The sequence below is a fragment of the Crotalus tigris genome, unplaced genomic scaffold (genome assembly GCF_016545835.1).
Source record: "Crotalus tigris isolate CLP2741 ecotype Arizona unplaced genomic scaffold, ASM1654583v1 scf7180000017667.1391209, whole genome shotgun sequence".
Classification (NCBI taxonomy): Eukaryota; Metazoa; Chordata; class Lepidosauria; order Squamata; family Viperidae; genus Crotalus; species Crotalus tigris.
The window spans coordinates 312,501-328,449 of NW_024096553.1; the positions used below are offsets into that span (position 1 = coordinate 312,501).

The 15,949-nt window shown below is 41.7% G+C and overlaps 1 protein-coding gene across 2 annotated transcripts in view; it reads right to left on the reverse strand.

Moving 5' to 3' along the window:
- The window catches only part of PLCD1 (phospholipase C delta 1), an 88,063-nt gene that overhangs the window by 28,653 nt on the left and 43,461 nt on the right, over positions 1-15,949 (reverse strand). For both annotated transcript variants that reach the window (XM_039337001.1, XM_039337000.1), the window contains exons 3-5: positions 13,585-13,813; positions 10,395-10,524; positions 1,708-1,939 (exon numbers count right to left, since the gene is read on the reverse strand). In XM_039337001.1, the coding sequence (XP_039192935.1) occupies positions 1,708-1,939; positions 10,395-10,524; positions 13,585-13,813 (591 nt within the window). The remainder of the gene's footprint in view (positions 1-1,707; positions 1,940-10,394; positions 10,525-13,584; positions 13,814-15,949) is intronic.

A 15,949-nucleotide genomic window follows, 5' to 3' on the forward strand; every position in this document is an offset into this window, starting at 1 on the left:
CTATCTATCTATCTATCTATCTATCTATCTATCTATCTATCTATCTATCTATCTATCTCCCATCCATCTACCCACCCCACACACATCTATCTATCTATCTATCTATCTATCTATCTATCTATCTATCTATCTATCTATCTATCTATCTATCTATCCACCCATCCATCTGCCCACCCCCACACACATCTATCTATCTATCTATCTATCTATCTATCTATCTATCTATCTATCTATCTATCTATCTATCCATCCATCTACCCACCTACCCCCCCCCACACACCTATCTATCTATCTATCTATCTATCTATCTATCTATCTATCTATCTATCTATCTATCTACCCACCCATCTGCCCACCCACCCACCCCTATCTATCTATCTATCTATCTATCTATCTATCATCTATCTATCTACCTATCTATCTATCTATCTATCCATCTATCCATCTACCCACACACACAGACAATATCTATCTATCTATCTATCTATCTATCTATCTATCTATCTATCTATCTATCTACCCATCCCCACACACATCTATCTATCTATCTATCTATCTATCTATCTATCTATCTATCTATCTATCTATCTATCTAACTATCTCCCATCCATCTACCCACCCCACACACATCTATCTATCTATCTATCTATCTATCTATCTATCTATCTATCTATCTATATCTATCTATCTATCTACCCATCCATCTACCCCCCACCACACACATCTATCTATCTATCTATCTATCTATCTATCTATCTATCTATCTATCTATCTATCTATCTATCTATCTACCTACCCCTCCACACACACACTTATCTATCTATCTATCTATCTATCTATCTATCTATCTATCTATCTATCTATCTATCTATCTATCTATCTATCTATCCACCCATCCATCTGCCCACCCCCACACACATCTATCTATCTATCTATCTATCTATCTATCTATCTATCTATCTATCTATCTATCTATCTAACCATTCATCTACCCACCTACCCCCCCACACACACCTATCTATCTATCTATCTATCTATCTATCTATCTATCTATCTATCTATCTATCTATCTACCCATCCATCTACCCACCCCCACACACATCTATCTATCTATCTATCTATCTATCTATCTATCTATCTATCTATCTATCTATCTATCTATCTATCTATCTATCTATCTACCCACCTACCCCTCCACACACACACTTATCTATCTATCTATCTATCTATCTATCTATCTATCTATCTATCTATCTATCTATCTATCTATCTATCTATCTATCCACCCATCTCTGCCCACCCCCACACACATCTATCTATCTATCTATCTATCTATCTATCTATCTATCTATCTATCTATCTATCTATCTATCTATCTAACCATTCATCTACCCACCTACCCCCCCACACACACCTATCTATCTATCTATCTATCTATCTATCTATCTATCTATCTATCTATCTATCTACCCATCCATCTGCCCACCCACCCCCATCCATCCATCCATCCATCCATCCATCTATCTATCTATCTATCTATCTATCTATCTATCTATCTATCTATCTATCTATCTATCTATCTATCTATCTATCTGAGTCTAAAGGAAGACCCAGATTGTTGGGGGCAATATGCTGACGCTGTAAACTGCTTAGAGAGGACTGTGAAGTGGTATATAAATCTAAGAGTATTCCTGCTCTTGCTATTACCTGTTTCGTTGGGTTCATACTGCTCAATGAGAGAGAGGGCCAATTCAGGGCCAGCATCCTCCTCACACTGTTCCTCTTGCAGGAATCTCACCAGCTGGTCCAGGGACATGACCGACTTCTCCTCCGCCTGATCCGAGAAGATGCTGTCAATCTCCTGGCGTTCCGTCAATATCTTGTAGAACACCTCTATCTCGTCGTCTTCCAAGGTGTTGGTCTGGGATTTGTCACACTGCTGTGAATGTAGAGGGAAGAAATAAAAGGACTTCTTCTTTATAGGCCGCAACCTAAACCAGGGCTGGACAATGCAAAACAGGGCAATCACTGGAAATGGTCAACTTGGCCGGCTTAGCAAACGAAGCATCGATCTCGCAAAGGAGATAAGCTGAAATAAGAAATTCACAAACTCTTCTAGCCATAAGTACTCTGGGCTCTGCTTTTTGGGGAAAACAGGAGTCTAGTTTTAGAACTAGCCATTACAGCTCTTTTTTCCCCCCTCTCCTTTCTCTGTACTTTCCCTCCCCGAACCAAACCCGAGACAAACTAGTCTACGGAGATTCTCAGTCTATCCAGGTCAGGATTGTCCCACAGGTGTTTTTTCAAGAGGCAACTGGACTTTCTTTCTCTTTCCTTGAAGACGTTTCACTTCTCATCCAAGAAGCTTCTTCAGTTCTGAAGAACTGAACTGAAGGTGAACCGAAGAAGCATTTTGGATGAGAAGCGAAACGTCTTCGAGGAAAAACAAAGTCCAGTTGCCTTTTCCAAAAGCACCTTTGGGAAAACCCAGGACACACTGGAGCTGAAAGAGCATCCTATACACCATGGTTTAGGGGTGTTTGCAAAGCAGTTGGGGCCAAGATTACAGTGTGATCCTATCCTTCTCGCCATTAAGTGAGGACCACCTGTACTATCAAACATCAACGTGCTACATCGCCCATTGCACACCAGAACGATTAGACATAAGGATTGTTTTTTCCCCATGCCATCACTCTGCTTAACAATTAATTCCTACAACACTGTCAAAATACTAGTAAAGCTGCATTACTACGATACTCCTCATCTTTCCTATTACCTATCCTTATCTTCTTATGACTATAACTTGCTGCTTGTATCTTACAGTTTACATTGGGTTTTTTTGTACCCTAATATGATTTATGTTGTTTGTTATCTAGTACTAAGTGTTGCATCTTATGATTTAGGATGAACTGTTGTATTTCACGATTTATGATGGGTGTATTTTCATGTTGTATATGATCATGATTATCACTATTATTTGTATGTACACTGAGAGCTTATGCACCGGAAACAAATTCGTTGTGTGTCCAACCGCACTTAGCCAATAAAGAATTTTATTCCTATTCCTATTCCTATTCCTATTCCTATTCTATTCTATTCTATTCTATTCTATTCTATTCTATTCTATTCCTATTCCTATTTCTTATTCTATTCTATTCTATTCCTATTTCCCCACTTTGCATCTTAAGAAGACAGAACTCTTGGAATAATTCTTCCAACAGGAATCCTTTATTAAGAGAAAATGGTTGCAGGCATGCTAGACAGGACTTGGGGTTCAAGCTCTTCCATTCAAGGTTTTAAGGGGTTCCCCAGTAGTCCCACCCAATCAACCCCCCTTCCAGTGATAGTTTCAAGTATCACAATTCCACCCCCTTTCTTCTTTCTTCCGTCTGAATGGAGACTTCAGGTAACTACATGAAAGGCAAGTATCCTGCTTTGTTATGATAAGGTTCTCTAGTGCTAACGCTTTGATGTTACAATAAACACACATTCAGCATTCAGCTCTTTGAAGTGTACTGAAGGAAGTGAGGGCCATAAAGCCCCTTTGTTCTCCCCCTTCTCTCCCTCTTATGGCAGAATCCAAAGAAGGCAGAATTGGGAGTTTCTATATTTGATAATTAAAGATGAAATATGATTGGATTCTGACATCCGGCCCCTCTTAAAAATAAGAGAGATCCACCTGAAAGAAAACACAAGTATAAAATTTAGTTAGGCTTGTTAGGATACTCTGTGTGAAACTTCTTCAATAGCTTCGGGGCTCTGACATGACGTTTATGGACCCACTCATTTTGTGAGGGAGGGAGGTGTTTCCAGGCAACTAGGTACTGAGTTGCTCCATGATATCTCCTAGAGTCAAGGACTTCCTTTATTTCGAAGTGTTGTTCACCCTCCACCATGATTGGAGGTGATGGGAGGGGGATTTTTGGCCGTAGAGGTGACTGATGCTCTCTTTTCAGCAAGCTGCAATGAAAAATTGGGTGTATTTGCCTGAGATTTTTGGGTAATTCTAATTCTACTGTTACTGGATTTATGATTCTTTTAATTGGAAAAGGTCCTATGTATTTTGGTCCAAGTTTTTTACAGGGCTGTAGGGACTTTAGGTATTTTGTAGATAAGTACACCATTTCTCCTATAATGAATGGTGTAGGCTCAACCCTTTTTTTATCGGCTTGTGTTTTATATGCCTGCCTAGCTTCATCTAGTGCTTTTCTGACTATTGGCCAGGTGTTTTGTAATTTCTCCATCCATTCTTTCAGCAAGGGGATCGTTGGTTCGTTTGGGGTTAATTCTGGCATGGGGTTGAAACTTTGACCGGTGGCTATTTGAAAAGGAGTGTAACCTGTGCTGGAGTGGACTGCATTATTGTAGGCAACTTCTGCAAAGGGGAGTAAGTCCGCCCACTCGGTCTGCTGGAAACTAAGAAAACATCTTAAATATTGCTTAAGTACGGAGTTCATTTTTTCAGCCCCCCCATTTCCTTGAGGGTGGTGGCTAGATGTCAGTCCCTGAGTGGTTCCTAAGAGGGATAAAAATTCCTTCCAAAATGCAGACGTAAATTGCACCCCCCTGTCAGAGATGATGCGTTGGGGTGCCCCATGCAATCTGTAAATGTGTTGGATGAAAAGTTTTGCTAAGGCTTTTGCAGTGGGAATCTTTTGGCAAGGGATAAAGTGCACCTGTTTGGAAAACAAGTCCGTGACCGTCCAGACCACAGTATTCCCATTGCTTTCTGGCAATTCCACTATAAAATCCATGGCTATTTCTCTCCAGGGGGCTGAGGGACTTGCCACTGTTTGCAATAGTCCTGGCACTTTCCCTTGCAACCTCTTTGCCGTGGCACATTTTGGACAACTGGCTATATAACTTTCAATGTCCTTTTTCATGGATGGCCACCAAAATTGCCGTTTAATTAAATGTAAAGTTTTTACAAATCCAAAATGCCCTGCTGATTTTGTGTCATGGCAAAGGTGCATGAAAGTTACTCTTTGAGTTGTTGGTATATATAACTTTTCCCCTACCCAAGGCAACCCGTCTCTCATTGTGCACACATTTGTGTTTTTCTGGAACCATTCATCTGTTTCCAAGCTTTTTCTGAATTCAATCCCAGTTTGGCTGTCCAGTTGTGGTTTTATTTTGGCTTGGGTTCTTGTGGTTACTGGTGCTGCCAGTTGTGACTCTGCCATTATTGGTCTAGAGTCTGTGGTTCGTGCGCTGTTATATTGGGGCATGCGAGATAGAGCATCTGCCAGGAAGTTCTTTCTTCCTGGTAAATGTTTGAGTTTAAATTGGAATTGGTGAAAATGCTGGGACCAGCGGGCTTGTTTGGGATTGAGTTTCCTGGAAGTTTTCAGGGCTTCTAAATTTTTGTGATCAGTCCATACCTGGAAGGGGATTTTGTTGCCTTCCAGGAACTGTCGCCACGTGAGTAATGCCCAACGTATCCCATAAGCCTCCTTCTCCCATACGGGCCAGCGCTGTTCTGTTTCCGTGAGTTTCTTGGATGTATATGCACAGGGTTGCAATACTGCATCATCATTTTCTTGTAATAGCACAGCCCCCACTGCCACATCACTTGCATCTGCCTGTATTACGAAGGGCTTGTCCATGTCTGGGTGCCTTAGTATTGGTTCGGCAGAAAAAAGTCTCTTTAGTCTCTCAAACGCTGCTTGGCACTCCATTGTCCATGTTAGTGGCTGGCTAGGTTTTACTGAGGATGCTCCCTTCGTTTTTAGTAAGTTAGTGAGGGGCAAGGCTATCTGGGCAAATGAGGGGATGAATTGGCGGTAAAAGTTTGCAAAGCCCAGGAAACTTTGTAGTTGCTTTCTTGTGCGGGGTGGTGCCCAATTTAGTACTGCTTTGACCTTCTCCGGGTCCATTTCAATGCCCTGTGGGGATATGCGATAGCCTAGGTAGTCTATCCTTTCCTGGTGGAATTCGCATTTTGAGAGTTTGGCATATAGGTGAGCGGCTCGCAGCTTCTTTAAAACCGCTCTGACAAGTTTGACGTGTTCTTCTTTTGTTTCAGTAAAGATAAGAATGTCGTCCAAGTAAACAAGGACCCCCTTAAACAGGTGCTCCCTTAGAACGTCATTGATTAATTGCATAAAGACTGCAGGGCCCCCTTGTAATCCAAATGGCAAGACTTTGAATTGATAGCACCCCATGGGGCAGTTAAATGCAGTCTTCCATTCGTCCCCTTCCTTGATTCTCACTCGATAGTAAGCTTCCCTTAAGTCTAGTTTAGAAAAAATTTTCCCTTTCGATAGGTGTGACAGCATGTCTTTCATGAGGGGCAGCGGGTATAGGTTGCTTTCACTGATTGTATTCAGGGCCCTATAATCCACGCATAAACGTAAAGAGCCATCCTTCTTCTCTCTAAAAAGGACCGGGGCAGCCACTTTAGGCTTGGCTGGCTCAATGAAACCTCTCTCCAGGTTTTTTTTTTATAAATCTTTCCATTTCCTCCTTCTCCTTTGGGCTCATGGAGTATAATCTGGGCTTCGGGAGTTTTGCCCCAGGCTTGAATTCAATGGTACAGTCTGTGGGTCGGTGGGGGGGAAGCTCATTCGCCCTCTCCTCACTGAAGACTTCAGCAAGGTCCCTATATTCCTCTGGTATTTCTGTTAATCTTTTTTCCTCTCCTATGGATGCTTTTTCTATTCTTGATTCTGGTAGCCTCCTTGGGGTTTTAAGTCCATAGGGTCCCCCTTCGGGAATTTGATTTCTGTCGTCCTCCAATTTACCCAGGGGTTCCATTTTTTCAACCATTCCATCCCTAGAATCATTGGGCATTCCATACCTGGGGTCACCACAAACGTTAAGTCCTCTTCATGGTTGCCCAGGGAGAGATGTATTGGCAAAGTGGCTAGGGTAGCTGGCACCCCCCCTGCTATGGATCCATCTAGCTGGCCAAATGAGATTGGTTGTTCCAGTCTCCTGGATGGGATGCCCAGATTCCCCACTAGTGTTGGGCTAATGAGGCAGCGGGTGCAGCCAGAGTCTATTAAGGCTTTCACCTTCACAGCTTCGGGCATGGGGGGGATTAATATAGTCACTGTTTTGAAGATGGGTGTGATGCATCCACTTACCAGGGGTTCGCCCTCCGAGCTGTCATCTGAGGCATCCACCGGCCCTGTGGTGTAGGCTGGAGTCCTTTCCCCTTGGTGAGCAGAGGTGGGGGTTTCTGCAATTTCCATCATTCTCATGGCCGTTTCTTTTGGCTTAGCTGAATACTTTCCGGGTTTGTTGATTGGGGATCTGTCTGGGTTGTGCTGGGGGGCCTTTGAGCGGCATTCTACAGCTCGATGCCCTTCTCTTCCGCACTTGAAACATCCCATTTGCTTCTTGGCTGTATCCGATGATTTCACCGGTTGGTGTGTCAGCTCAGGCGGGGGGCGGCTCCATTGTTTTCCTCGGCGGTGCCTCTTCAATATGTCGATCTCTGCTTCCTCTGCCAAGACGTACCATTCCTCAAGTCGATGTGGGTCCCCTCGGGGCAGGCAAGCATCATATAGATCATAGTTTAGTCCGTCTTTGAAATGGCCAAGGAGGATGTCTTCTGGCCAACTCAGTTTGCTGGCAATGGCCCGGAATTCTTGTGTATACTCAGCCACTGGGCGTTTGCCCTGCCTCATCGTTATTATTCTTTCACGGGCTTTGCGATCAGCCAGGGGGTCTTCAAATCGTCTTCTCAAAGAGGACATGAAACGGTTGAAGTTACTGAGTTCTGGGGCATTGGAGTCATGCAAGTTCACTACCCAATCCGCAGCTGGTCCATCCAGGGCAGATTGCACGATCCGGATGCGGGCTTTGTCGCTGGGAATATCCTGCCCATATTCCTCCATGTAGCTGAGGACTTGGGTTAGGAAAAACCCCAAGCGTGTTGGCTCCCCTTTGAATTTCACTTCCAACGGTGGACGTCTTGGAATGGATCGGTGCCTCTGTTGTGGGTGGTAGTGCCTTCCGTCCAGATTGCCATCTGTGGTCCGGTAGGGGGTGGGAGCTCCTGGATCAGTAGATGTCCCTGGGGTTGCAGGTTCCATGTCCCCCTCGGTGTCTCTCCCTTTGCGGCTCCCGGAACTGGGGCGGCCGTAGGGTTCAGTATTCTCCTCTCCTAGGGAGCTGAGAGTTCTCTTCATCAGGTCAATAGCTTTCTCTAGGATCCAGTCTGAGTACGGTGCCCAGCTTCCTCCCTCTTCACTTGCGTGCAGGGATTTCTCCATCTCCTGCTTCCATTCTGGTTGCTTGGTCCCCCGTCTCAGGGTCACCTTTCTTGATTCCTTTCCCCACTCACTTTTCTTTCCAACGCCCATCGACCAGCGAGGCTTGTGGTCCTGTGTCTCCACCACTTCTTCTCCTGAGGAATCTGGCCTCTCGGATCCCAACATCTGGCAAGGTTCCAACTGGGTCAGCGGCTCTCTTTCCAGGGAGTTTTCCCCCTCTCTTGCTCCATTGTCTGACATGGTAAATTTTTGCAAAATCCCCCGGCAAGGGTCTCCCTTCCAGGTGGATTAATTTTGCAAGTCCTGTCTAATGTAAGGACCCACCCCACTTTGCATCTTAAGAAGACAGAACTCTTGGAATAATTCTTCCAACAGGAATCCTTTATTAAGAGAAAATGGTTGCAGGCATGCTAGACAGGACTTGGGGTTCAAGCTCTTCCCATTCAAGGTTTTAAGGGGTTCCCCAGTAGTCCCACCCAATCAACCCCCCTTCCAGTGATAGTTTCAAGTATCACAATTCCACCCCCTTTCTTCTTTCTTCCGTCTGAATGGAGACTTCAGGTAACTACATGAAAGGCAAGTATCCTGCTTTGTTATGATAAGGTTCTCTAGTGCTAACGCTTTGATGTTACAATAAACACACATTCAGCATTCAGCTCTTTGAAGTGTACTGAAGGAAGTGAGGGCCATAAAGCCCCTTTGTTCTCCCCCTTCTCTCCCTCTTATGGCAGAATCCAAAGAAGGCAGAATTGGGAGTTTCTATATTTGATAATTAAAGATGAAATATGATTGGATTCTGACATAAGGATTGTTTTTTCCCCATGCCATCACTCTGCTTAACAATTAATTCCTACAACACTGTCAAAATACTAGTAAAGCTGCATTACTACGATACTCCTCATCTTTCCTATTACCTATCCTTATCTTCTTATGACTATAACTTGCTGCTTGTATCTTACAGTTTACATTGGGTTTTTTTGTACCCTAATATGATTTATGTTGTTTGTTATCTAGTACTAAGTGTTGCATCTTATGATTTAGGATGAACTGTTGTATTTCACGATTTATGATGGGTGTATTTTCATGTTGTATATGATCATGATTATCACTATTATTTGTATGTACACTGAGAGCTTATGCACCGGAAACAAATTCGTTGTGTGTCCAACCGCACTTAGCCAATAAAGAATTTTATTCCTATTCCTATTCCTATTCTATTCTATTCTATTCTATTCTATTCTATTCTATTCTATTCTATTCTATTCTATTCTATTCTATTCTATTCTATTCCTATTCCTATTTCTTATTCTATTCTATTCTATTCTATTCTATTCCTATTTCTTATTCTATTCTATTCTATTCTATTCATTTTCCATTCTATTCCTATTCTTATTTCCTATTCTATTCTATTCTATTCTATTCTATTCCTATTCCTATTTCTTATTCTATTCTATTCTATTCATTTTTCATTCTATTCCTATTCTTATTTCCTATTCTATTCTATTCTATTCTATTCTATTCTATTCTATTCTATTCTATTCCTATTTCTTATTCTATTCTATTCTATTCTATTCCTATTTCTTATTCTATTCTATTCTATTCATTTTCCATTCTATTCCTATTCCTATTTCCTATTTTATTCTATTCCATTCCATTTTGTATTCTATTCTATTCCATTCTATTTTCTATTTTCTATTATTTTCTATTTTCTATTATTTTCTATTTTCTACTCTACTCTACTCTACTCTACTCTACTCTATTCTATTCTATTCCCATTTCTTATTCTATTCTATTCTATTCTATTCTATTCTATTCTATTCTATTCTATTCTATTCTATTCTATTCTATTCTATTCTATTCTACTCTATTCTATTCTACAGTGTTTCCCCCAAAATAAGACTGGATCTTATATTAATTTTTGCCCCAAAAGACATATTAGGGCTTCCAGTTAGGGCTTATTTTCAGGGAGATACGGTGCTAAATGCGTGACCAGTTTAACTGGGGCTTATTTTGGGGGGTGGGCCTTATATTACGAGCATCCTGAAAAATCATGCTAGGGCTTGTTTTCAGGGAAACACGGTAGTAGCAAATCTGTTTCCCCTATATTTAAAGTCAGAAGAGTCTAAAGCAAAGAAGAAACCAAAAACTAAATTAAAAATCCTTTTTCCTTACCTCAAAGATCTGCCTGGCATAGCTGTCATCCATCTGAATGTTGACTTCCTTCATGAAACTTTTGAGTTCTTTAAAACTCATTTTGTTATCTTTGTTTTTATCTGCTTTCCGCAGGCAAGCATGAATCCAGCTGTTGAAATGATTATTAAGGAACCTACATGGGAAGGAGGTGTCATAACTACTATTTAAAATTAATTATGCAGAAGCTATTGTTTGTGATTCTGGATGGCCTTCAAATCTTTGGAACTATGGAAAAAGTTATTCCTAACAAATCCAGCCATTACAAGAAAATATCAGACAGGGCAAGGCTGTTATAAATTTGGAGTGCTGCGAAGAAAGGAAAGTGGATGTATGTAGATGTAAATAAAGGATTCAGTTTAAAAACAATTTTCTCATGAAACCCTGTCTTAGTTCAGACTATTCCACTTGTCCATCTGAAGCCATCTAGGCTGGCTGGGGAATTCTGGGAGTTGAAGTCCACACCAATTTAAGTTGCCAAGGTCGGGAAACCCTGACCTTAATGAAAACTAGAAGTGGGGCTCATCAACCCCAAAGATGTAGCCACTTCTGGGCACAAAGCTGTTCTTAGCAAACTTCACACAAATGGGGTGGCATCCGGCCCTCTCAATTCCTGGCAAATAGATGGGGAGGAAATGGAGGTAGTGACAGATTTTATTTTCCTGGGCTCCAAGATGAAACTTGGGGACTGCAGCCAAGAAATTAAAAGACATTTGCTCCTGCGGAGGAAAGCTATGGCAAATCTAGACAGCATACTAAAAAGCAGAGACATCACCCTGCCAACAAAAGTACATATAGTCAAGGCCATGGTTTTCCCAGTTGCAATGTATGGCTGTGAAAGTTGGACCATAAGAAAGGCTGAGCACCAAAGAATTGAGGCCTTTGAACTATGGTCTGGAGAAGACTCCTGCGAGACCCCTGGACTGCAAGACGATCAAACCGGTCAGTCCTAGAGGAGATCAACCCCGACTGCTCTTTAGAAGGCCAGATCCTGAAGTTGAAACTCAAGTACTTTGGCCACCTAATGAGAAGGAAGGACTCACTGGAGAAGGGCCTAATGCTGGGAAAGATGGAGGGCCATAGAAGAAGGGGACATTGACAGAGAATGAGGTGGCTGGATGGAGTCACTGAAGCAGTAGGCATGAGCTTAAATGGACTCCAGAAGATGGTAGAGAAGGCCTGGAGGAACGTTGTCCATGGAGTCGCGATGGGTGGGACACGACTTCGCAACTAACAACAACAAATGGGTCTCCTCCTTAGATATCCGATGGTGTGAAGCATTCCTTTGAAGATTTGTAAAACCCTAACATAAACCTCTGAAATGGATATCACAGAATGTCTGTATAATAATATATTTCAGATTTTGTCTACAATTTAAAACAGTTTGTTTAGTGATCGTTTGAAGTTACAATGGTACTGAAAAAAAGACTTATGACTGTTTTTTCACATTTACGACCATTGCAGCATCCCCGGGGTCACATGATCAAAATTTACGCGCTTGGCAACTGATTCATATTTATGACGGTTGCCATGTCCTGAGATCTTACAAAGTCTATGGGGAAGCTGGATTCACTTAATAACCATGTTGCCAGCTGAACAACTGCAGTGATTCACTTAAACAACTGTCGCAGGAAAGGTCGTAAAACGGGGCAAAATTCACCTAACAAATATCTTGTTGAGCAACGAAAATTTTAGGCTCAGTTGTTGTCGTAAGTTGAGGACTACCTGTACTATGGATGGAGCAGCTTTTCCCAACCTGATGCAGTCTAAATAATTTTAAATTCCTTCGTTTCATCAAAGTGCGTTAAACAAGTTTCTTGTGTTCCACTGGCTCCTCCATTTTACCCTAAACAAACACACAAAGCTAAATATAGTCCCAGTAATTATTACCTTAGAAAAAACTTTGGCCAGAGAGATAAATACATAGTCATAGTAACTTTGGTCAAGGGTCAGTTTTGGAAATTATGGGCTTCAACAGCCTTGAATGAGACTGAATTGCCAAGTGGCAAGTTTGGCCAAAGAGAAGGTAAATTTAGACCATCTTAACTGGAACACTGGTAAACCTTGCTGGCAAGCCCTGGGAAGGGTATTTCCCCCCCCCCAAAATGGGCTTAATTAGAAGCTAAGATTTTACATGTGCCACTTGGTCAAAAAAGGTTTTGCCTACACATAGTCCTAGATCAGGGGTAGGCCACTTTGGCTCTTTTATGTGTGGTGGACTTCAACTCCCAGCATTCCTGAGCCAGCCATGCTGAGGGGAAAGGGAGAGGTTTCCTAGCTGAGCCAAGCTGGCTCAGGAATTCTGGGAGTTGAAGTCCACGAGTCATAAAGCAGCCTAGGCCTAGGCCAGAGGTAGGCAACCTTGGCCCTTTTATGACTCATGGACTTCAACTCCCAGAATTCCTGAGCCAGCCATGTTGAGGAGAAAGGGAGAGGTTTCCAAACTGAGCCATGCTGGCTCAGGAATTCTGGGAGTTGAAGTCCACGAGTCATAAAAGAGCCAAGGTGGCCTACCCCTGGCCTAGATTTACAACCGTAATTGAGCCCAAAATTACTGTTGCTAAATGAGACAACTGTTAAGTGAGTTTTGCCCCATTTTACAACCTTTCTTGCCTCAATTGTTAAGTGAATCACTGCAGTTGTCCAGTTAGAAACATGGTTATTAAGTGAATCAGGTTTCCCCATTGACTTTTGCTTGTCAGAAGGTCGTAAAAAGAGATCACATGATGACGTGACCCTACACCTGTCCTGTTGGCTTACATTAAACCTGGGATTTCCCAACTTCTACCTTGGTAGAGTAAGAGCAAGAACCCTGCAGGCAGAATGGCCCGTGCTGAGAATTCTGGGAGTCGAACTCCATTCATCTGGAACCTGAGAAAAGCTGGTGAAAAGCAGTGTTTTTCAAACTGGCAATTTTAAGAGGTGTGGACTTCCACTACCAGAATTTTTTGCAAGGATCATCCAGGCTAGGGAATTCTGGGAATTGAAGTCCACCTATCTTGCCAAGATTGAAAAAGACTGGTCTCATGGGGCTATAGAGAACTTAGCTACAGAAAGACAGTCCAATATTCTTTTGAAGAAAGTTAGCATAAAGTATAAAATACAATAAAGCTGATCCCTCCCCTGGAAATTCTTCTCAAATGTCAGACTTTTTTTTTTAAAAAAAGGATACTGTTGTAATTTTTGCCTCTGGCTCATTGAATTGCTTTTTGCAATGATTTTTCCCAGGCCGGACACCCAGTGATTTGCATCTCTTTCAGAGCCAGCAATGAGATCCAAGTTTTTCTTTTGATCTTTGAAGATGATTGAGAAGCAACGAACTTCAGGGACATCCTTAGCATATTTTTCCATTCCTTCGGTCTTATGACCTGATCTGATATCCTGGATTTCTTCAATGGAGACTGTAGGAACAAACCCAGAATATGTCATCAGACAAACCAAGCAATTCACCTGGTTATTGTTAGATGGTTAGATTTATCTGCAGCAACCATATAGCATCATAGGGATGACAGGACCTTTTTATCTATCTGTTGTCTATCTGTCTGTCTGTCTGTCTATCTATCTATCTATCTATCTATCTATCTATCTATCTATCTATCTATCTATCTTCTATCTATCTATCTATCTACCTACCTACCTACCTACCTACCTACCTATCTATCTATCTACAGCAGTGGTCCTCAACCTGTGGGTCGGGACCCCATTTGGGGTCGAACGACCATTTCACGGGGGTCGCCAACCAATGTAGTCCACCATTTTTTCCCCCTTTTCCTTAGCTGTGCTCCTCCCTTTTATTCTATTGGCTTTTGAAAGCTAGTAGAATAGACTCTCTTGAATAGAGTCTAATTCTATTGGCTTTCAAAAGCCAATAGGAGTTGTCCAGGTTGTCTCTGCCCTGCTGAGCCCGCCAAAAGTCCCATTCTGCAAACGGTGCTGCACCAGTTGAGTAGTCCTCGACTTACGACCGGTTGAATAGTCCTTGACTTACGACCGGTTGGGGGTCACGGCATTAAAAAGGTTGAGAACCACTGATCTACAGGTAGTTCTCAACTTACAACAGTTCGTTTAATGTACATTTGAAGTTACAACAACACTGAAAAAAGTGACTTATGACCGTTTTTCACAGTTATGACATCTGCAGCACCACCATGGTCACGTAATCAAAATTCAGATGCTTGGCAACTGACTCGTATTTATGACGATTGCAGTGTCCCGGAGTCATGTGATCACTTTTTGCGTCCTGACCAGAAAAAGTCAATGGAGGAAGCCAGATTCACTTAACAACCAGGTTACTGGCATAACAACTGCAGTGATTCACTTAGCAACAGTGGCAAGAAATATTGCAAAGTGGGGCAAAATTCACAACAAATTCTCATTTAACAACATAAATTTTGGGTTCAATTGTGGTCATAAGTTGAGGACTACCTGTACATTCCATGAAGAATTATTTTGCAAAAGAAAGGAAGGGGATTTGCAAAACAGAACATGGTCAGATTATTAATTGGGGAAGCAATCATGTGATAATTAATCTTTGTGATATTTACCAGGGCCTCTAGCCTTTTCAAAGTGGACATTTTTGTCACTGACTAGACAAACTGATCCTTTCTGGACATTGTAGTTAACAAAACTAGAGTTTTTCAACCCAGGAAGATTCAGAGGCAAGAGATAAAAGGGAGAAAAAACATTCCAAATACGCAAGTTCACACAAACCCAATAATACCAAGAATTTCAAAAATGCAAAAATAAAAAAATTGTGACACGTTAAGAACAGGGACTAAGGAAGAAAGATTGAGCTCTAGTAAGACAAAGATTTGCAAAGATTATTCCTGACTAGAAGACATTGAAGTTTTAAAGCATTTAAATTCACTGCTAAATAAACTTGTTTGGAAGTTTATTTGCTTTGTCTTTTTCCAAGATACACAATACAGGTTGACGTGTAGATAATAATACTGAAAGCTAAAGTTATAAAAACCTTAATATTCAAGAGTCACCTTCCCAATCTATTATCTGAAGCAGTGTTTCTCAATTTGAGCCACTTGAAGATGTGTGGACTTCAACTCCCAGAATTCTCAAACCAACATCCTGGCTGGGGAATTCTGGGAGTTGAAGTCCACACATCTTCAAGTGGCCCAGGTTAAGAAATACTGTTCTAGAAGCATAGACTGTGGCAACATGGGTGGCCAATAAATTTAATAAACAAATGATAGGGACCTTGAAAAAAAGAAGCTAACATTCTGATGCCTTTGATGTACAGGTAGATTGCAAAATGTTCATGAACTTTCGTAAGTCCTTGACTTACGACCACAACTGGGATTAAAAATTCCATTGCTAAGCAAGGTAGTTGTTAAGTGATCATGCCTGATTTTACGACTTTTTTGGTTATTGGATGAATCATTGCAGTTGTTAAGTGAATTACGTGGTTGTTAAATGAATCCAGGTTTCCCCATCGACTTTGTTCATTGGAAACCAAATGGAAAGATCACAAATGCTGATCACATGACCACAGGATGCTGCAATCATCATAAATGCATGCTGGC